Raw genomic sequence first — 22528 nt, forward strand, 5'->3', positions numbered from 1 at the left:
AATGATATAATTCCAGCAGTAACTGAAAAGTGAACATTAAAATATTATTACAACCCCCTCCACAAAACACACCTCCTTGTGATAGTCTATTAAATACGTAGGCGCTACGTTGCAACGATTATTACAGCTCCCCATACACAATGCACCTCGTCATGATAGTCTATATACTGAGTAGAGTTTCGCAACTACCCTCACCACAACCCTTCAAAATGAGTTAGTAGAATTTATGCCCACTTAATCGTTCATGTGCATGTTAGGTACTGCATAGGGTGGTAGAAGAATTGTAAGATTGAACCAGGAATGTTACCCATGATGATGCCATGAATGCTGCACCTCATCATATAATGTAGTTAACAGAGAAACATTTTATGTCTTTTACAACCTGTAAGAATTCATATGGATGTGCCGAGGCGACAATTTTTCATAGCACTGAAGCTGAATCGCACTATTATATTGATGTGAGTGTGTAATGGGATAAATTGCTACAACCTGTGTGTCAATTCTCGTGACAATAAGAAATAAATAAAGTGGTTCACTTGTGGTGCTGTAGGTGGTACTGTGTGAAAACATTGACAAAAATGGTCATTGATTTCGTTCCAGTATTTGAACAAATTATAAACTCCTCTAATGACTGAAGATGAGAGAGATTATCCACCCAGATCGCAGTTTTGAGTTTATGAAAGTCTCATCTTGATGCAATAGGCAGGTCTCAAAAGAGAAAATCAACATGTTATAGAGAAAATGAGAATTTTTATTATGGTATTAAAATGAAATACAAAAACTGTATGATGATATTTGTGACGAAATATTGAACATTTCAGTAGTCGGTGGTGGTGCGCACGTAGTTGTTGCCGGAGGGCATGGAGACGCGCTCGACGCCGCCAGGGAAGAGTTTGGGCAGGTCTTGGTCGGGCACGTGCGGCAGGATCATCACCTTGGTGCCGGGCGTCCAGTTGGCGGGAGTGGCCACCACCTTCAGCCGGTCCGTCAGCTGCAGGGAGTCGATCACGCGCAGCAGCTCACTGCAACACCAGAAAACACATAGAGAGACACACTCTTCACATTAACAGCTAAGATGCAAACATTGTGAGAAAGAAAAAAAAGTATGATGGACATAGAGGAACTATGCGTGAAGTTTAAATGGATTGTAAATCGTGATCTGGAGAAGTATGTGCAATGTAAGTGGATTACGAAGAGAAGGACCACCGTGGTTGGCAAAGAAATTCAGAAAAAGCTGAGGAAGTAAAGGCTGTTGCACTCTCGGTTCGAAAGAGACCGCGTCAAGGGCGACAGGCAAAGTAAGTAGTAATTTGTGCGGCTGTATAAAGGTCGATGCCCGCAGCATATAACTACCGCCGTCATTCCTTAGCAAAAGATCTTGCCAAAAACCCGAGAAAATTCTGATTCTACGTAAAACTGATATGCAGGTCTAAGGCTCCTATCGAGTCACTCGTTGATGAGTTTGGTGCTGCAGTAGAAGTTAGCAATAGGAAAGTTGAAGGTTTATATCACACATTCAGGAAATCGTCACGCAGGAGGATCGTATGAAATACCGTTGTTTGATGGTCACACGGACTCCCATATGGAAGACATAGTAAAAACATCCCTGGCAAAGATAAAGAGTTGAAAGCAAATAAGTCGACAGGTCCAGATGGAATCACAGTTCGGTTTTACAGAGCACTGGCCCCTTACCTACGCCGCATTTATCGCGAATCTCTCTCTCAGTTCAAAGACACAACCGACTGGAAAAAATGCAGATGACTCTTGTATACAAGAAGAGCAAAAGAAATACCAGAAAAATTGCGGACCCTTATCCTTAACATCCCATTGCTTCAGAATTCTTGACCACATTTTCAGTTTGAATATAATAAATTTCCTGGAGGTGGAAAAGCTTCTGTCCACAAATCAGCTCATGCGAAACTGAGCTTGCCCTTTTCTCACACGATATCCTGCGAAGGTCAGCAGGCAGATTCTATATTTCTGGATTCCTGAAAAGCATTTGTCACGGTGCCCAACTGCAGACTGTTAATGAAGGTACAGTACATTCTTTGACACAAAACCTGGCTGGCGGCCGGTCACCGCAGAATTTAGGAACGGATAAACTGGCCACGCTGATAATAGTAAAAGTTTGGCTATCTTCGCAATCTGGCAACACTGTGGGCTACGGTAGTTGCTGGAGGAAATCTTCAGTTCGAGTTGTTACGCCATGTCTATGCCCGTGGCCGCCGACTATATTTTATATCAAAGAGTATCTCGAAGACCTAAGTATCAGAATGTAGTAGGTTGTCCTCGGCAGCGAGTGTTCATCAGACACAAAGATGCCTTCAGGAGTGCCCCAGGGAAGTGTGATAGTGCCGCTGTTATTTTCTATATACGTAAATGATCTGGCGAATGGGGCAAGCAGCAATTTGTGGTTGTTTCCTGATGATATTGCGGTGTACGGGAACGTGTCATCGATGCGAGACTATAGAATGTTACAAGATGACGTATACAAAATTCCTAGTTGATGTGATGAATGGCAGCTAACTCTAAAGGTAGAATATGGGAAGAAGAAACAAACCCACAACGTTCGTGTACACCATTAGTAGTGTGGTGCTTGACACAGTCATCTCCGTTAAATATTTAGACGTTAAGTTGCAAAGACGCATGAAATGGAATGAGCTCGTAAGGATTGCAGTAGGGAAGGTGAATGGTTTACTGGGAAAATTTTAGGAAAGCGTGCTTCACCTGTAAAGGAGACCGAAAATAGGACACTACTGCGACCCATTCTTCAATATTGTTCGAGCGTTTGGGAATTGTACCAGGTGGGATTGAAGGAAGTTATCGGAGCAGTTCTGAGGCGGTCTGTTAGATTAGTTATCAGTAGTTCTGAACAACGCGCAAGTACCATGGAGATGCTTTGGCAACTCAAATGAGAATCCCTGTAGGGAAGGCAACGTTCTTTCCCAGGAAATTCTACTGCCGTCAACGAACATTTGGCAACGGCCTTGATGCAGTGGATACACCGGTTCCCGTCAGATCACCGAAGTTAAGCGCTGTCGGGCGTGGCCGTCACTTGGATGGGTGACCATCCGGGCCACCAAGCGCTGTTGCCATTTTTCTGGGTGCACTCAGCCTCGTGATGCCAATTGAGGAGCTACTCGACCGAATAGTAGCGGCCGCGGTCAAAGAAAACCATCGTAACGACCGGGAGAGCGGTGTGCTGACCACACGCAGCTCCTATCCGCATCCTTATCTGAGGGTGACACGGCGGTCGGTTGGTCCCGGTGGGCCACTTGTGACTTGAACACGGAGTGCTTTCAACGAACATTTGGCGTAAGAACCAGGAAAATAATAGAAATTAGGGCTTATACAGAGCAATGAAGATAGTCGTTTTTCCAACGCTCTGTTTGCGAGTGGAACAGGAAAGGAAATGACGAGTTATGATACTGGGTACCCTCCACCACGCACCGTATGGTAGCTTGCGGAGAATGTGTGTGGATGTGGGCCTTTCTATAAATGCAGTTTAAGTATCATTTGGAGAATATTATCAACTACTGACTGCACTTTCACTTTAGTTAAAGTTTGGGGGTAGCAGTATTGCATGTATCATCCATTCTATTAAAGTGAGAAAGGAAGTCTCCGGTTGAGCAGTAGACAACTACTTCAACTGGACATACCCTCACTTGGCGACAGGAGGAAACATATAATGCAGTCAGGACCATTTCCGAACATAGTCGTTTTAGTGATCCAGCCATAACGTTGCACGGGTATATTGACTTCGAAATCTTTCAACATGGTGCATTCACAGGTCAACGTTAAAGTGACCCTATACTCCATCATGTGCGTCTTTCTATGAGAGAATTCGCCGCGGACTTCATTTTTATGCATGACAATGCGCGTCCGTATCGAACCGTGCGGGCTCTTGGAACGAGGGGATATTCGACGAATGGACTGGTCAGCCCCATCCTCCGACTGAAGTCTCGTCGATCACGTGTGGGATGCTATGAGGGTAAGTATTGCAACACGTCCGCTCTCACCAACGAGCATCCAACAGTTGTCAACCGCGCTGATGGAGGACTGGAACATCATACGTGAAGGACTCCTTACCAACATTGTGGCCAGCATGGGTGTACGTTATAGAGCATGTATTGCTGCCCGTGGTGAACACGCACCCTGTTAAGGACAACGTTTTGCCTTCTGTAATGTCCAAAGGACCATAATGGAGTGCAGTGACTTCAGTGTAATTATTGTCTTTGAATCAAAAGTGTCATTTCTATTCGCATCATTTTCTTACAGTTACCTTCTGTACTATACTGTAGCAGATCATTCTATCTGTGGTCCAAGTTCCCCGAGATATGTTATTTGTCGGTGACTCATCATGCGAAAGTTACATTCGTCCTTAATTTCTGCACAGCAGTCTATAATTCTCACAAAAATAAATTGTTATTTTACTAGTGTAATTACCTGAGTCACACATACACAATTCAAATTTAATTTAATTGACAAAAAGATCACTTACTATGTCTTATATACATTGAAATATTTTTATTTTGTATATATCATACATTTCTTGAGGGTATAATATCTCTTGAACAACTACTTCTGGTCATCTAGAACCATTCTAAAACATCTGGAATATATATATGTAGATGCACAAGTGTAATAGTACCATCATGAAAACTAAATATTTCCAATAAGTTGAAACAATAACTAATCGCTGAAATGTTTTCAGTATGCAAAATTTTCAGACTATAATATTGTTGTACATTACTCAACTTTCAAATGTTAGTAGCAGGATACGTCATTTTGCACCTACATATGTGCTTTTAATATAATATATTCCATGCCAACATGAGAATGGGCTTGTGGTCAAAGGTAGCTCTTAAATGAAAGTCATATTCTCTAGCAATGCAGTGTGATCTAATATGAAACTGTTTTTTCAGTATTCTGGAACTTCGAAATACTTGTCTTAGAAACATTTTCAGTAATATCAGTTTTTTATCTATGATAGGTGAAATAACGTGAATCAATAACAATGTAATGTGAGATGTTGCTGTAGTTTAAAATGAACAGGCACATCTTCCTTTCATCCTTTTATGTTAAGTTTCATTTACTTGTGTATGAGATAATTACATGATTATATAAGAAAAATTATTTTTTTAATAAAGCAATTTCTTGGAGTATGAAATATATAATTGCCAGCATGTATCTCTCCATTTCTCTTGGAGAAACTCTTAATTTTGAATAATTTTCACATTTAAAATCCAAGCTGCTTTACCATATGTCGTAGGTGGCAAGGTACACAGTGAACTTTATTCTTTACACGCCACAAAGTTCCACTTGAATAACTTGAATATCCTACATGGTTTGCAAAAGTCTATTTTTACTCCTCTGTTTATTTCCTTGTCCATCCAATCCTGTTTCACTGCACTAATTATAGCAGCTGATCAACTGGTTGTATCATTCCAGTATTAATTTGTGTTATTTTATTTTCAGTGTGCTAATTATACATTGTTTGAGCCTTAATGTAATTAGTTCTCTGTCATATTTTCGAGTTCGCTTATTAAGTTCTGTTCATTGTTGAAACTCTAGCAAACAGTTGAATGTCATCATCGAATTAAAGGTAGTTCAGTGTTTTACATGTACAAGACTTTTTACATCACATTTAAACAATCATAAATGTAAGTAGCAATTATAGGAACATAAAACTGACTTGTGTGTGTGTGTGTAAGAGACGAGAGAGAAGAGAGAGAGAGAGAGAGAGACAGAGAGTGTCTGTGTCTGTGTGTGATGTCAGTTGGAATAACATGAGAAAAATCATGCAGTATAACATCGCTGTGTATTAAACTGAAAGCAAAGCATTTATAAATGTGTCATTTTAAGTTACAAGTTCTTTATGTATTTTTTAAGGCGTGGAGATATGCTGATGCCTTCTCTCAAACTGTTGATGTGTGTTCAGCTCAGTATATGTTTTCATCGATTATCAATCCTGAACCCTTCACTCAGTGACAAAAATGTGTGTTTGTCCCCTTCACAATAAAAGATGGCATATGTTCCTGAATGTAGGGCTGATGAGCCTAGAATAACTTACCACGACTGTTTGGATTTTTTTTTGTCATCAGTCTACTGACTGGTTTGATGCGGCCCGCCACGAATTCCTTTCCTGTGCTAACCTCTTCATCTCAGAGCAGCACTTGCAACCTATGCCCTCAATTATCTGTTGGATGTATTCCAGTCTCTGTCTTCCTCTACAGTTTTTGCCCTCTACAGCTCCCCCTAGTACCATGGAAGTAATTCCCTCATGTCTTAGCAGATGTCCTATCATCCTGTCCCTTCTCCTTATCAGTGTTTTCCACATATTCCTTTCCTCTCCGATTCTGCGTAGAACCTCCTCATTCCTTACCTTATCAGTCCACCTAATTTTCAACATTCGTCTATAGCACCACATCTCAAATGCTTCGATTCTCTTCTGTTCCAGTTTTCCCACAGTCCATGTTTCACTATCACACAATGCCGTACTCCAGACGTACATCCTCAGAAATTTCTTCCTCCAATTAAGGCCGGTATTTGATATTAGTAGACTTCTCTTGGCCAGAAATGCCTTTTTTGCCATAGCGAGTCTGCTTTTGATGTGCTCCTTGTTCCGTCCGTCATTGGTTGTTTTACTGCCTAGGTAGCAGAATTCCTTAACTTCATTTTGGATTTATTGAGTGTTAATCCATATTCTGCGCCCTTTTGGATAATGTGCATAGGTCAGCAATGACATTCGTCGAGTTAATTAATTTACAGTTAAATATCATTGGGAGCTATCAACATACACTTTGTATTCACACTGGGACAGAACTGATGACACGACTTTGGCAGAAGAGTATCACACCTAATACTGAACCCTGTGGGACACTTGTACTACCTGTCCAATACAACTTGATGGTCCCAAATACGCCTTTATTTGAGACGACAGTTAATAACGAAACGAGGAAAAAACTTAGGCTGCCAAGTTAGGCAAGTAAAATTTGGAAGTGAACGGTATCTGAAGCTTTGTTAAAATCTAAAAACCTCATGATAGTCGTCTCATGCCTTTGGGCCAATCACATGACTTGTACTATTCATTACAAAGCTTTGTGCAGCCGCAGGTGAAAACATCTCACTCACTCTTACTGATGAATGTACCCTGTAATGGATGTTGGTTACGTAAATAGCTGAGTAGCGACACTCACTCGACGTTGCGGCCGCAGGACGCGGGGTACACCATGGAGAGGCGCAGCCGGTTGTCCGGCCCGATGACGTACATGGCCCTCACCGTCATCGCCTTCTCCACGTTGTCCTTGTCGCGCTCGTCGATCATGTCCAGCTTGACGGCCAGCTCGCGCGTCTCGTCGGACACGATGGGGTACGGGAAGTCGCCGGGAATGTCCTTGCAGTACGACTTGATGTCCTGTGGACAGATTGGTTATATTTTTTACATTTCTTATTAGCTATATTCTCAAATAGACAATAGTTGAACTCAACTGTTCAAAAAACGTATTTACATGGTCGGATGATTATAAGGCAATACATCTGTGTAATCCACTCTCTCTGTAACAAACATCTGAGTGAGTTATGTTCATCACTTTTTCTTTTAGAACCGCAGCAATATTTCTGAAAACCTCCACTAGTCTCAAACTACAATCAGTTATCTGTACTACCTACATCAATAAATAAAGATTATTTCAACAAAATAATATCTAAAACATGAATGTATATAAAACCTCACACGGAATTCTAATTATTTTATTTTATGTAATGAACACTTGTTCCCCAAAAAATTTTCTCTTAAGATGCCAATGAATGAAATTATGCAAAATATATTAACTATTTGAGTTAGCTATTTTTCTTACAACAACCTGACTCAACCTAGACATTTTAGCATATCTATTAAATGGCATTTCCATTTTAAATTTCCTTCAATATATCCGCCTATATCTTCAAATTTTCTCTGTGTTTACAATATCTTGCTGATAAAACAATCACAGTAGCATTACATTTCTACCAATAGAAAATTGGATATGCTGTATTTTTTGTTATTTTATATGGTGAAAGCATGCTCGTTTATTGAGAAGAAACAATTACTTTTCAACATTATGTGTTATTTGCGCCTCGTTACTTCTATTCTCGGCTTGGCAACAGTACTTTTATCATCTGCAAAGAGAACTAATTCTGGTAGTAATTCATATAAAATTAATAGTTCACATCGATCATGAACAACAGTGGATCTAGAAACAAATCCTGCGGATGATAAGACTACCACCTCTGAATTATTTCAACTGTAAAATATAGCTCTCCGCATATTTTTATTAGAAAATAACTAAACATGGTCTGTGGTGTACCACGTATTTATAAAAACTTTTTTGTCTAGAGCAATAAGATTATTGACAACTGTGTTGGATAAGACACGGAAAGAAACATCTTACAAGCCCCTCAATCTGTTATTCGTTTACAGCCAGAAAAAAAAAAAAATGATTTGGCTTACTCACATTGACCCAGTCGACATGGTCTTTCAGTTTGTCGCAGGACAGCGCCAGAAGTTTGACTCCCCGCTTCTGGAACTCCGGGTTGTGGACAGCGATGCGGCCCAGCTCTGTGGTACACACCGGTGTGAAATCTGCCGGGTGGGAGAACAGAACGCACCACCTGCGGAACGAGAATCACGTCAGCAGTAAGTCGCAAAACATGATGACCGATTCCACCGGTCGGGGATCGGAAAACAACAATGCGAAGAAAACAGTAAATATTAATCTTCAGTACGAGACTTAAACATGCGAATTTCACAGAACCTTTGAAGCAAACAAACATAGTAGTTTGGTTTTATTTATTATTATCTGATTACCCAGCATTTCTTGGTTACTCATTTATCTGACACTTATGTTGGATAGTGAAAACTAATCGACGGTGTCTATAGTGTAAAAATAAACTTGAAGTTGCAGAAGTCAGAAAAAGGAATTTTTTTACAAGTTCATCGAAATATTAATATTCTCTAAGACCAAAAATACGATGCAGTACGAGCACATTATCAAATAGGGACAGAAGGTGTAATGTGCATGTAAAGTCAAATAAATGATTACATTTTCAGAAAAATTGGATGATTTATTCAACAGAAAGTGCTTCACAAATTGACCAAGATAATAACGCGATGGCCCACCTCCAGCCCTTGTCAGAGCAGTTATTCTGTTTGGCATTGATTGAACCGTTGTCTGTCCTTCTGACGGAAATCGTGCCAAATGCTGGCCAATTGGGGCGTTAAATCGTCAAAACGCCGAGCTAGTTGGAGGGCCTTGCCCATAATGCTCTAATTGTTTGTAATTGGGGAGAGATCCGGCGACCTTGCTGGCAAGGTAGGGTTTGGCAAGCACGAAGAAAAAGCAGTAGAAACTATCGCCGGATGCGGACGGGCATTATCTTGCTGAAATGTAAGCCCAGGATAGGTTGCCATGAAGGGCTAGCAAACGAGGCGTAAAATACCGTGACGAACCTCTGTGCTGTAAGGGTGTCGCAGATGACTACCAGAGGCGTCTCCAGACATATCTTCGCTGGTCATCATGGCTCTACTCCGGTCAATGAGATTCCAGGCCGAAGACATGTACGGAGACGCCCGGGACAGCTGAGGAATATCAACGTGACTGCGCCCACCACACGGCCCAACAACCAGGAATTATGGTCCGGGGTGCCATTTCTTTTCAGAGCAGGACGCCTCTGGTTGTCATTAGTGGCACCTTCACAGCACAACGGTACCTTGAATGTGTTACTCCCCGTTTTGCTGCCCTTCATGGAAAGCCATCCCGAAGACAAGCAGTAGAAACTCTCACCGTGTGCGGGGGACCATTATCTTGCTGAATTTACAATTCAGCAAGATAATGGCCCCCCGCACACGGTGAGAGTTTCTACTGCTTGTCTTCGTGCTTGCCAACCCTACATTGACCAGAAAGGTTGCTGGATGTCTCCCCAGTTGAAAACGTTAGGAGCTATATGGGCAGGACTAGATAGGGATTTTGACGATCTAACGCGCAAATTAGACATAATTTGGCATTATATCCCTCAGGAGGACACCCAACAAGTCTGCAATGAATAACGGCTGAATAACGGCTGAATAAGGGGCAGAGGTGGGCCAACGCGTTACTAACTTGCCCAATTTGTGAGAGTCTTTCTCTTGTATAAATCATCCAATTTTTCTGAAATTGTAATCATTTGTTTATCTATATATGTAATCACAGTTGCCGATTTCCGTCCCATTCGGACAATTCATATGTGTTGCGTCGTTTATTTTTGTCTTAGAGTGTGTAACAAAAACCAGAATATATAGGGTCTTTGGAGAGCAATAGAGAACATTTTAGGAAGTGGTAGTGGAGACTGACTCGAATAACATATTCCATATAACAAGAGCAACAAATTATTGGTTACAGAGACACAGCTGGTTACAGAGAGAAGTTTTCATTTCGCGCGTTGGGACTTCATTTTGTCGGATTTATTTGCCGATTGCCATTTTCCTTTCTAAACTGACGATATAAAGCAGTGTTTCAGTATACACAACTACTCTTTTTAGATTTTGATTGTGATTTGTTGGCTAACTCTACTGTATGACTAAAATGTTCTTAGGTTTCCAGCGGCGTCAAGTGGTTAAAATGTCACCAGCTTTCGACAAAGCACTTCTTAGCCATTGTCAAGCAGAATGACCGCTGACGGGCTGCTGGTATGCCTCCAAATGCCGGCTGTGACGTCACTGGTGCTCACGGCATCGTCACACATACGCAGACTCTGCGTGTGCTGCATCCGCATCAAAATCGCGATGGCTGGATCCCGAGCCCTGCTGACCTGCAGACCTTATCGTTTATTAAGGGTGTTATCAGTGATTGTTATTTCGGTGGCTTCTTTAATCACATAATCCCAGAAGCCTTTAATGCTAGCCACGAAGAAGTTGTGTCATCTTTGGCGAAACTTGTTACGTCCACCCACTAAAAAACTTGTTACGTGACACTCACAAATAAAAAAGTAACGTCCTCCATCAGTCCTACCTGATAACGACCCCGCACTGTGCAGCAGTACTCCAGAAGAATACGGATAAGCGTAGTGCGGGTAGATTTGTTGCATCTCCTGAGTGCTCTTGACAATAGAAAACAGTCTCTGATTCGCCTTCCCCACAACATTTTTTATGTGATCGTTGCAAATCAAGTTGCTTGTAATTGTAATTACTAGATATATAGTGGAATCGACAAACTTTAAACTTCAGCGCTTTATCGTGCAACCGAAATTTAACAGATTCCTTTTAGTACTCATGTGGAGGACCTAACAGTTTTCATTGTTTAGAGTCGATATCTTGTCTAAATCATTTTGCTATTGGTTTTGATCTTTACTACACGCTAAACGACAGCATCACTTCCAAACAGCCCATAAGCGCCGATCAAAAAGTATCCATTTGAGGTCGTTGCTACAGGCAACGTGGCGCGCATACGGATGCGGGTATAACGTAGGTAGGTGATTAGTGTGGCATCGTCTTCCCGTCGTGCGTGCGATACAAGCGGAAATATGAACTATGATACCATTATTACCCAATGAGTCCAAACAGGACCAACGTGCTGTTATTCTTTTCTCGGTTGCCGAAGACCAAACACCGATAGATATCCATCGGAGAATGGAGAATATGTATGGGGCAGCACGTTTATCGAAAGCCACCGTTGTGAAATGGTGCGCCAAGCGGTGCTGCTGCTTCATGGTAACGCACCTCTCCGTATCGCAAAATTTCGTAACGCAGAAGCTACGCCAACTCAAGCGCTGGACACCCGACCTATAGTCCTGATCTCTCCACGTGCGTTTATCACGCTTGCGGTACTGTAAACGAAGCCTTAAGGAGCCGACAATTTTGTCGGTTAATGAAATGCAACTAGCGGCTACGAACTTCTTCGCGCAGCAGGACACGGTGTTCCACCAAACGGGTACCTTCAAACCCGGTGCGCCGGTGAGACGATTGCCTCAATGCTCACGGCGATTTTTTCCTTATTGGCATACCGATCCTGGACTGTACGGCCTTCGAACGTGAACTGTTTGATCGCCTCTTATAAGAGGGCTGCTCAGATTATCTCCTAAATTGCTTATGTATGAAGATTCGCAACAGCAGAGAGCCTATAACATTTACCAGGAGAACGCCAGAAACCGCTTCTATTTTTATCAATGACTTCCCGTCAATTACTACGAACTGTAACCTTTGACTGGAAACCACGAATCCAGTCGCACAACTCTGAGACGATACTCCGTAGGCACGCAGTCTGATTAGAAGCCGCTTTCAGGAAGCATATCAAAAGCCTTGTGCAAACATAGAAATGTGGAATCAATTTAAGATCCCCTGTCGATAGCACTCATTACTCTTTAAAGTCAGTACCGCCATAGACTTTTTTTATTTACAGTGCTACATTTACACGATCATGATTTCGGCTTCAAAGTGCCATTATCAAGTGTTTTAAGTGTTATAAGTGTCTAAGATGGCATACTCTCGTATTTAAAATACAGTATTAGAAACATTGTCTAAGGATCGATATTTCTGGTAAGCCTACTGCTTTGTTTTATCACTGAGTACACCATCTTGACTCAAGATGCTATTCTCAGTGATGAAACAAAGCAGTAGGCTTTACCAGAAATATCGACCCTTAAATAATGTTTCTAATAGTGTATTTTAAATACGACAGTATGCCATCTTGGGCACTGTATAACACTTAAAACACTTGATAATGGCACTTTGAAGCCGACATCATGATCGTGTAAATGTAGCACTGCAAATAAAAAAAGTCTAATGGCGGTACTGACTTTAAAGAAATATATGACTGTGGCCCCACATTATGAAAAAATATTAACTCATTACTTCTTGCGAATAAAGAGCCAGTTGTGTTTTTGCCAAAAACGATATTTTCTGAATCCGCCTATGAACAACCTCAAGGAGTTTCAGACGCTATTCACTCACGATTTATATATATTGTGAACACTAACGGCACTGTAACAGTCCAAAAGTAATTCTTAAAGGTCGATTTTGTCCCATGGTCATCAGGTCTGCTTTTCCTGTTTTTCCCTTGTAGATAAGTCCACATCGTCTTCTACGCTCTTGGCACCTGTTTGGCGTTACTTCGTGATGCGCAAAGATAAACACGTGCACGCTGAGTACACAAGGAGGGGACGCTCTCCAGTGGAGCTGGCGAACCGGTTACGTAAGAGGTCGGCCACGAGCACACCGTCGAAGGCCGCGTCGTATCGCTGTTGTCAGGCGCTTTGGCGGGCGTGGCCTAGTAATATTAGGGTGGCACTCTCTGGCACTTTTTTATGTAATTTTTCTATGGTTGCTCACTCCCCTGCGCTGCCAAGCTCCCCTCCGACACCACGTAACAAATTTTATACAACTCCATGTCAAAACGAGTTGTGTAAAGAGGGAAAGGAAATCGCCTCAGCCTCCGAAATCGGAAAATTCAGTTAAAAGGAAGAACCTCAACTTCTCAAAATATTAGTTCTGAATGATAAATTAATTGAGGAGCGCTGGAACAAAAACCGATAAATCCGCATTTGCTGTTAATACAGAAAGTAACAAATAGTGATCTCTAAATGGCTCCATAAGCTATAAAAAGAAGAAACGCACCATAAAACACTTGATGTCGCGTTGTGCTGAAAATTATTTTGTGGCAGCATGTATTATTACTCCCGTATCTCCCCCCTACAGTTCAAACACGCGAATACAGCAAAAGTGGATTTATTGGGTTTTGTTCCGGCGCTTCTGAATTCTTAACCTCAACTAGACAGATTGTTTATCTCGGTCTGTATGACTGAATTCTATGCCGCTACGGTTCGGTACCACAACATAGACGCAGAGCACATAGCGAGCCAGTCCGTTCCTGTTTATGTAAATTAATATGTAAATTAACTGTTACGTAAATTTCACACTGACTGTACGGAAAGCAATGATTGATTGACAAACAGCACTATTTCCGGCACAGGAGGTGAGAAACCGCACACCACAATTTTGTATTGACAATGGAGGCAACTACACAAACATGCTGGAGCACAGTTAGAAGTTCATAAACGAAAAGACTGAGAAGTCGTGTTTAAAGACATGAAGATGCAGCACATGGTAATTCTTTGAAGATAACTAATATTGAAGAATGCACTTTTTTGTCAATGTACGGCTGAAAGGTCAACAAGTTACGCATGGAATTGGTCACCAGTTATTTATGAAAGGAAAAAGACCTGTTGAGCGATCAGTTGTAGTTATAAAAAGGCGAGAGCGAATCGAGTACTAAATTTAACAGTTCACTAGTTCGCGTATTTTGTACTCAAAAATTTTCTACAAAAGAGAATTTGTAAATAAAAGAGAAATCCACCACTCATTTAATGCTGGTAATTTTACTTCTATTTCGCTAGTTTCATTTACTACAGAAAAAAGCAGACAAATGTTGTCTATGAACAATCGCTGAGTGAAATATCCACTCCAACGTTATGTCCCAGGTTATTGACACAAGAGCATAAAATACGAGTTTTACGAATTCGTTTCTTTTTACAGAAAACTTTTGGAGAAAGCAATATTGTATTCACCTTGCAATCATCGGGGAAACGAAATTATTCTCAGGCCGGTTTTTGAGGAAAAAACGACATGCAGGAAAACACGCGGGAGACTGTCACAGTTTTTCACATTTTCTCAGCGATATTTCCTTCGAAGAAATATATCCCTCCAGTCAACGAGTTAGCAAAGGTTGAAGAAAGAAGTTTCGATAACATGTTGCAGTATATAGTGCCAGTTCAAACCACAAATTCTTCTCTTTCTACTGAAAGTGACTGATTTCGATTATCTTAAGCATCATCTGATTAACATTAATTTAGTCTTAGAACATGAGTCGGTGACGGTTATCTTCGGTAGAACACAGCGACTGCGGGCAACGGCACTCATGTGCTCAGGGAAAATTCATCTTTGTCAGGTGAAGCTTATGATAACCGAAATCGGCCACCATGACTGCAAAGAAAAGAAACTGTGATTTGGTCTGTTACTGTTGATTCTTATGCCAACATTGAAGATTGGGAACTGCATCACGAAATACGCAGCTGTACTTATTTTTGTTTTGACAGTCGATTTCGATCAAAGTCTGACCATTCTTGGATCATCTTTGCGACAGAGGAACATTTTACGAGGGTTGGAACTTAAATAGTGGCAACTATTTATGCACAACCGATACACAAAAGTTACATGTATGCACCTGTTACTATCCTTCAAAGTAGTCACCAGCGTTGTGTAGAACCCGTTGCAAGCGACGTGGAAGGCGTAGTACACCGATGGCAGAGCCTGTTCTGTTGATGTTGCGATTGGAGCGGTCTAAAGTTATGTTGATTCTCGTGTACGACTGTGACGGTGTTACACTAACGCATTACGTTCCTCCATAGCAGACCGTCAATGCACTTTTCGTTTTTGGAGCATCACCTGCGACCAGCTTTGCGAAACAAACAGCGACACTTTCTGCCCCCAACCATCATTTTGCACGACAATGCGAGGGCGCATACAGCGCAAGCTATGGCTGCTCTGTTCGGTCGATGTTACTGGGAAGTACTGTACCATCCACCATACTCCCCGGACTTAAGTCCTTGTGACTTTGATTTGATTCCGAAGATGAAGGAACCACCGTATTCGCTGCAGAACTGTTCCAGAGATTCAACAGGCAGTAGACCGCTCCATTCGCACCATCAACAGAAGAGGCTCTGCTAACGGTATACTACGCCTTCCACGTCGCTTGCAACGGGTTCTACACAACGCTGGTGACTACTTTGAAGGATAGTAACAGGGGCAAACATGTAACTCTTTTTTATCGGTTGTGAATAAATAGTTGCCACTATTTTTAAGTTCCAGCCCTCGAATGTCAAGCGCACACTATAATGGTGCGCAGTGCTGCATAAAACATTTTTAACAAGATATGCATTACGCTCAGAACGTTATTTAAGTATACAACCAATATATGATAATTACAAAACACGCATTTCATTGTGCATTTCAGAACTGTAAACAATAATCAAAATCTTAAAATGCTCCATTTTGGTAAGACCTGTTACTGCAGTTGTCAAATGCACAGTTAAATACGTCTTTTGCAAGCATATTCTTTGTATACATGCGTGACAACACGTGTAATGCAGTTATAGCCACTGTGTAGAATTATTCTTGCACTTGATACATAGTTGAAGAGTGCAAATTTCAAACGTTTTAAGGTCTATTATTTCATAAAGCGCGTTTTTAGTACTTTCGTGTTCCCGGTGCCACGAATATTTCTACCGTTAATGAACGGCACGCAGTTAATGCATCAAAGATTCTAACACGATGCCACAGAACTTACACAAACACAACAACCTTATAGAACGTAGTAAACGATAAAAGTGATGCACATCTGCTACAGCATTTCTGTGCGAGACGAAGTTGATTCGTGCAGCTCGTCTTTTAGTCCTCGACACAATATAATTTACCTGTGGAGTTAATGCCATCCGCCAACTGGAACGCCAGTAACGGCTAGAACTTTGCGTTATGACAGTTAATAAGAGATACAGTTCAAATTCTTGAAAAAGCTATCTCTCTAACGTAAAGGGAAAAAATCTGAAAATATTTGACATGTTTGTACTGTCATGAAGTTGTTCCTCTGTTGCGTCATATACCAAGCGAAAACACAATCAAGGCCTACAGTCTACCTAAGAATCTATAAAATGTCCTACCACGATAACAGTAGAAATTTATGACGTAAATTAAGGGATTATTTGCTCATTAGTGTCTGATTATGCCGGTCACTGGCCTTCGCTAGACCTTGGGAGACCTGAAGAACATGCATCGATTTAAAACACGATAAAATTATTCTTTGAGTAGATCATTCTGAGGATGCAAAAGGAGATCAACAACTTTCACAGAGAATTTGGTGACGTGATATTCACATTATACTTAAAGATTATTTTGTTAGTTAATTTACAAAAAATTAACTCTGTGATTATTCATAGGTGAATAAAAACTGGATAAGTATTTAAACTGGAGAATGCGGTTAGTATCAGTGTGCGTATTCAGCAGCTACATTTGAATAAAGAAATGCTTCAAAATTGGATCTGAGACACAGACAGACACTATTACAGACCCTGGACGCAAAGATTTTCTTTTTTTTTGGGGGGGGGGGGGCGGGGGACGTTCATTGGCAAAATTAAAGCCCTACGAGAGTTTATGTTCCCGTTAGGTGAAAATGGCTTTAATATGCATGTAACTTCCGTTGTTTCCACTTTTCAGTGTCTTGTCTTAGAACCCAAAGCGAGCAAGTAACGGAAACAATTTGTGTTTTTAGGTCACTAGCTTGGCTCTCAATGTAAACACAAAGCCACCATATAAGCGCGCTACGTTACGAATATTCCAGGTTGAAAAACTTAAAAATGCTCCTATACATTCAAAATAAGGAAAATAAACGACAAAACAGATTTACATCTTCTGCCTTTTTTGTTTATTTAGCAAATGTACAAATGAGGGATTCATGTTTAAAACAGAAATGCAAATGTACCTCAGATTTCCGTTCGAACACGCTGAGGACGGCCATACAAATGTTTTGAACAACAAAACTGTAACAAAAACATGTAGAAACGGTAACAGAAAGCGCATATTATTCAGCAGGAGGTACAGCAAAGTCACAGCCACCTCGAGGACCAGTTCATAAACCAATGGTGGAAAAAATGTGTTGCGACTAATTTCAGACATAACGTCTATGTACTTACAGCAACTGGTTCTCAAAAACTGGTCAAGCAATACACGTAACCACTTTTTATTTGTTTTTTGTGACTGGTTTTCGGTTAAATAACTATCTTCAGACCAAATTTTCTACGGTGAAGTGATAGAATTGGAATAAGTCTGGAGATGGCCATTAGCGGAAACTGGTCACCAACCCAACAAGAATATATGAAAAGGTATTTCGTCTGTTTGCAGATCAATTTTCAATAGCCATAGGCCGAAAAGACGAGAATACATCAGACGACTATGTGCGAATGCTTGGGTTAAACAGAAGCCCTCTCATCAAAAATGGCTCTGAGCACTATGGGACTCAACACCTTAGGTCATAAGTCCCCTAGAACTTAGAACTACTTAAACCTAACTAACCTAAGGACATCACACACACCCATGCCCGAGGCAGGATTCGAACCTGCGACCGTAGCAGTCCCGCGGGTCCGGACTGCAGCGCCAGAACCGCTAGACCACCGCGGCCGGCACCCTCTCATCAGTACCTCACGAAATAACGAGGTGTGACACATGGGTGATAATTTATTCATGGCGGCATTGCACACGACACACCAATCGGTGCTGTTCGACAAGAGCGGGCTGTGTGCCGGCACTGGGTTACACCCACTCCTTTTCTCTCTCTCTCTCTCTCTCTCTCTCTCTCTCTCTCTCTCTCTCTCTCTCCCTCTCACACACACGCACACATACATACAGACACATACACGCAAATCATATCAAATCAGAGTCATTTACATTTAAGATACAATACATTCGCATTACAAGAATGGAAGCTACCTATACGCTTGCAGAAAGAAGTCTTTGCACAACAAGTAATTCAAAACCACCTCGGGCTCTCCCTGTCTACAATGGCGTACAGAAATGTTCAGGCGAGGTTATTGGCCTATTCACAGAATGAAAGGAACATTTTGTAACACTAAAAGACAAGCAGAAGGTTATCATCATAATGTTACAAACAAAACGAAGAGTGAATTTACCACAAATGATAGATAAATAAATACTCACGAGTCCCCTTTCCACTTGTAGAAGTCCAGCGGCCCCTGCGTGGAGGGCGCCGTGAAGTTTGGTACGATGCTCTCGAGCTTCATGTTGTAGCGGCGGCAACTGTTGTGCGTCTCTGAACAAGTGACTGGCGGCTGCTGGGCCACCGCCTACTTATATAAGTAGGCGGAGAGGAGTTGGGTGGGAGGAGCGAGAGAGAGGGACAGAGAGAGAGAAGACTGCAAAGTCAGCAGCGCTCAGCTTTGCTCTTTCACTCGCACAGTCCCGGTCGCTCTCTGTCTCACACCGTGACTCGGCAGCTGCCGAAGTCTGGCCGATAACCAGCAATGTTGAGAGCCGTTATCTGCACTCCAAATACACGCCCACTGCCAGCATAGAATTCGAGGTTCATGCAGTGACGTCCTTCTTTACGACTGGCGTGAATGTAATGTGTAATGATGTCTGTTGAAGTGCAACGTAGATCCAGCAGGTTCTGGTACAGAGTATACACAGTACCCGTCTCCAACATCCGATAAATGATTCGAAACAAGACTTTTGGCTTGTATTACTGTCCAAAGAGCCAAGGAGTCTTCTTTGGATTGATACTATGCAAGATTACACAGAATGAAACTAAACTAAACGGATAAAACTTCGACGTGAGACCTGACTTTCTACCGGCGTATACCATGTTCAAATAACTTAGGGGAATGCAGCCGGGTGACGTCGTCGATAAACGCTGATATTTCGACACATGACCACCCTGTCATTTTCAAGGAAAAACTGCAGCAAGTAAGCCTTGTGCAAGAAAATTTAAAACCTCGGTTTGTAGAGCAACACACACACACGTGCACACAAACTGTAAACTCTAGCGCCACCACACAACCAAAGATGGCCGACGGCAGAAGTAATCGGTAGTGAAAATTTCTAAACAATGGGTGAGGTAGCATTAACTCTAGCCCTCTGTTTTTTGACAGGGGGTGAAGCAGTTTTCCATACATAATTCAAGCAAAAACTTCGATCTTTATTTACAAGGTTACTTGCTAATTTAATTTCACCTGCTTCCTTAAAACCATTATCCGAGTAGATGTACGTGGATGCCAGAATCTCCATGTTGTTATATTCTATAGGACGACTGTTGCCAAGAAAGTGTTCTGCAATAGCCGATATGCTCGGCTGTTGTAAGCGTATGTGACGCCTATTCTCAGTACACCGGGCCTGCGCGGTCCTAATTGTCTGACCAATGTATGACATGCTATAATTGCAAGAACACGGTAGACGTCCGCCTTACATAAACCAAGGTCCTCTTTAACGGAACCTAAAGGGACCCTCATCTCAGATAGAGGTCGGAATACTCATTTCACATCACATTTCCGCAAAATACGACCCATCTTATTGGAAATGCTTCCAGTGTACGGCATAAAGGGCATAAATCTTGGAGCTAACTCGATATTATCGTCACTCACACGGCTCAGCGTGAAGGACTATTTCATACCTTATATGAAGATGGTAGGGTCCGAAAGAACAGACACCATCGGTGACCATGCAGCTCTCTTAGAATGAAAAGATAACGAAATCAAGACAGGCGTTGATATACATCAACGGTGACGATTGAAAATTTGTGCCCTGACCGGGACTCGAACCCGTGATCTCCTGCTTACATGGCAGACGCTCTATCCATGTGAGCCACCGAGGGCACAGACAATAGTGCGACTGCAGGGATTTATCCCGTGCACTCTCCCCGTGAGACCCACATTCCCAACTTAGTCACGACACACTACATTCGTAGTGTCCCTGCCCATTACACGCATTACTCGCGGAGACAATCTTACCGAGTCCCGGCAATGCCTGTGCATCCAGCACAGAAGAAGATGGTCAATTGCCGGTTAGCCTTTGCTATATATGAAGATAGTATCTGTTCTCTCGGACATGTCCAAAATAACAGATATCATCGGTGCAAGGGATAAATCCCTGCAGTCGCACTATCATCTTTGCCCTCGGTGGCTCAGATGAATAGAGCGTCTGCCCTGTAAGCAGGAGACCCCGGGTTCGAGTCCCGGTCGGGGCACACATTTTGAACCGTCCCCGTTGATATACATCAATGCATGTCGACAGCTTAGGGTCTTGATTTCATTATCATGTGATTTCGTACCTTAGTTCAGACCCTGAGAGATTATCAACTGACCTTGGCCGCAGATCCCGTTGCCTCCCTGGGGACCCACCCCCTCCCCCTCCCGGCCGCTTTCACTGCACAAAACTGGGAGGACATTTCCTCATGCCAGACCCTCTTGTCACCGCTAACCACGACCCGCAAACATCGGTCGGCAGCCTCCTCGGGCAATCTACACCCGAACGCACCAAGCTGCATATTGCACATGCAAATGTCCAGTCTCTGCCAGCTCACTTCGACGAGTTCAAATATATATTTCAAACTGCTGATATACACGTAATACTTTTGTCAGAGACTTGGCTCAAACCAAGTATTCCTACAACTTCCGTAAACCTAGATGGCTATATCTTTCGCAGGCACGACAGATGCAACAGACGAGGGGGTGGAGTAGGGGCGTACATACGCTCTGATTTGTCACCTACAGTACTACACACATTCGACAACAATGTAGATAAACAAGTGGAATATACACTCCTGGAAATTGAAATAAGAACACCGTGAATTCATTGTCCCAGGAAGGGGAAACTTTATTGACACATTCCTGGGGTCACATACATCACATGATCACACTGACAGAACCACAGGCACATAGACACAGGCAACAGAGCATGCACAATGTCGGCACTAGTACAGTGTATATCCACCTTTCGCAGCAATGCAGGCTGCTATTCTCCCATGGAGACGATCGTAGAGATGCTGGATGTAGTCCTGTGGAACGGCTTGCCATGCCATTTCCACCTGGCGCCTCAGTTGGACCAGCGTTCGTGCTGGACGTGCAGACCGCGTGAGACGACGCTTCATCCAGTCCCAAACATGCTCAATGGGGGACAGATCCGGAGATCTTGCTGGCCAGGGTAGTTGACTTACACCTTCTAGAGCACGTTGGGTGGCACGGGATACATGCGGACGTGCATTGTGCTGTTGGAACAGCAAGTTCCCTTGCCGGTCTAGGAATGGTAGAACGATGGGCTCGATGACGGTTTGGATGTACCGTGCACTATTCAGTGTCCCCTCGACGATCACCAGTGGTGTACGGCCAGTGTAGGAGATCGCTCCCCACACCATGATGCCGGGTGTTGGCCCTGTGTGCCTCGGTCGTATGCAGTCCTGATTGTGACGCTCACCTGCACGGCGCCAAACACGCATACGACCATCATTGGCACCAAGGCAGAAGCGACTCTCATCGCTGAAGACGACACGTCTCCATTCGTCCCTCCATTCACGCCTGTCGCGACACCACTGGAGGCGGGCTGCACGATGTTGGGGCGTGAGCGGAAGACGGCCTAACGGTGAGCGGACCATAGCCCAGCTTCATGGAGACAGTTGCGAATGGTCCTCGCCGATACCCCAGGAGCAACAGTGTCCCTAATTTGCTGGGAAGTGGCGGTGCGGTCCCCTACGGCACTGCGTAGGATCCTACGGTCTTGGCGTGCATCCGTGCGTCGCTGCGGTCCGGTCCCAGGTCGACGGGCACGTGCACCTTCCGCCGACCACTGGCGACAACATCGATGTACTGTGGAGACCTCACGCCCCACGTGTTGAGCAATTCGGCGGTACGTCCACCCGGCCTCCCGCATGCCCACTATACGCCCTCGCTCAAAGTCCGTCAA

The 22528-nt window shown here is 42.8% G+C and overlaps 1 protein-coding gene and 1 non-coding gene across 2 annotated transcripts; one reads left to right on the plus strand and one right to left on the minus strand.

Moving 5' to 3' along the window:
• Window positions 1-730: 730 nt before the first annotated feature.
• Window positions 731-18930, minus strand: LOC126483970 (peroxiredoxin-6-like). Its single transcript, XM_050107270.1, has 4 exons — window positions 18776-18930; window positions 8496-8652; window positions 7200-7417; window positions 731-1022 (listed from the first exon to the last, which is right to left on the minus strand). Exons 1-4 carry the CDS (start codon window positions 18856-18858, stop codon window positions 818-820), a joined length of 663 nt encoding a protein of 220 aa, XP_049963227.1. The 5' UTR covers window positions 18859-18930; the 3' UTR covers window positions 731-817.
• Window positions 18931-20741: 1811 nt separating this feature from the next.
• Window positions 20742-20816, plus strand: Trnat-ugu (transfer RNA threonine (anticodon UGU)). Its single transcript has one exon. It is a non-coding gene; the product is annotated as a tRNA-Thr (tRNA).
• The last annotated feature ends 1712 nt before the right edge of the window (window positions 20817-22528 follow it).

This window comes from Schistocerca serialis, chromosome 6, assembly GCF_023864345.2.
Source record: "Schistocerca serialis cubense isolate TAMUIC-IGC-003099 chromosome 6, iqSchSeri2.2, whole genome shotgun sequence".
NCBI classification, from domain to species: domain Eukaryota; kingdom Metazoa; phylum Arthropoda; class Insecta; order Orthoptera; family Acrididae; genus Schistocerca; species Schistocerca serialis.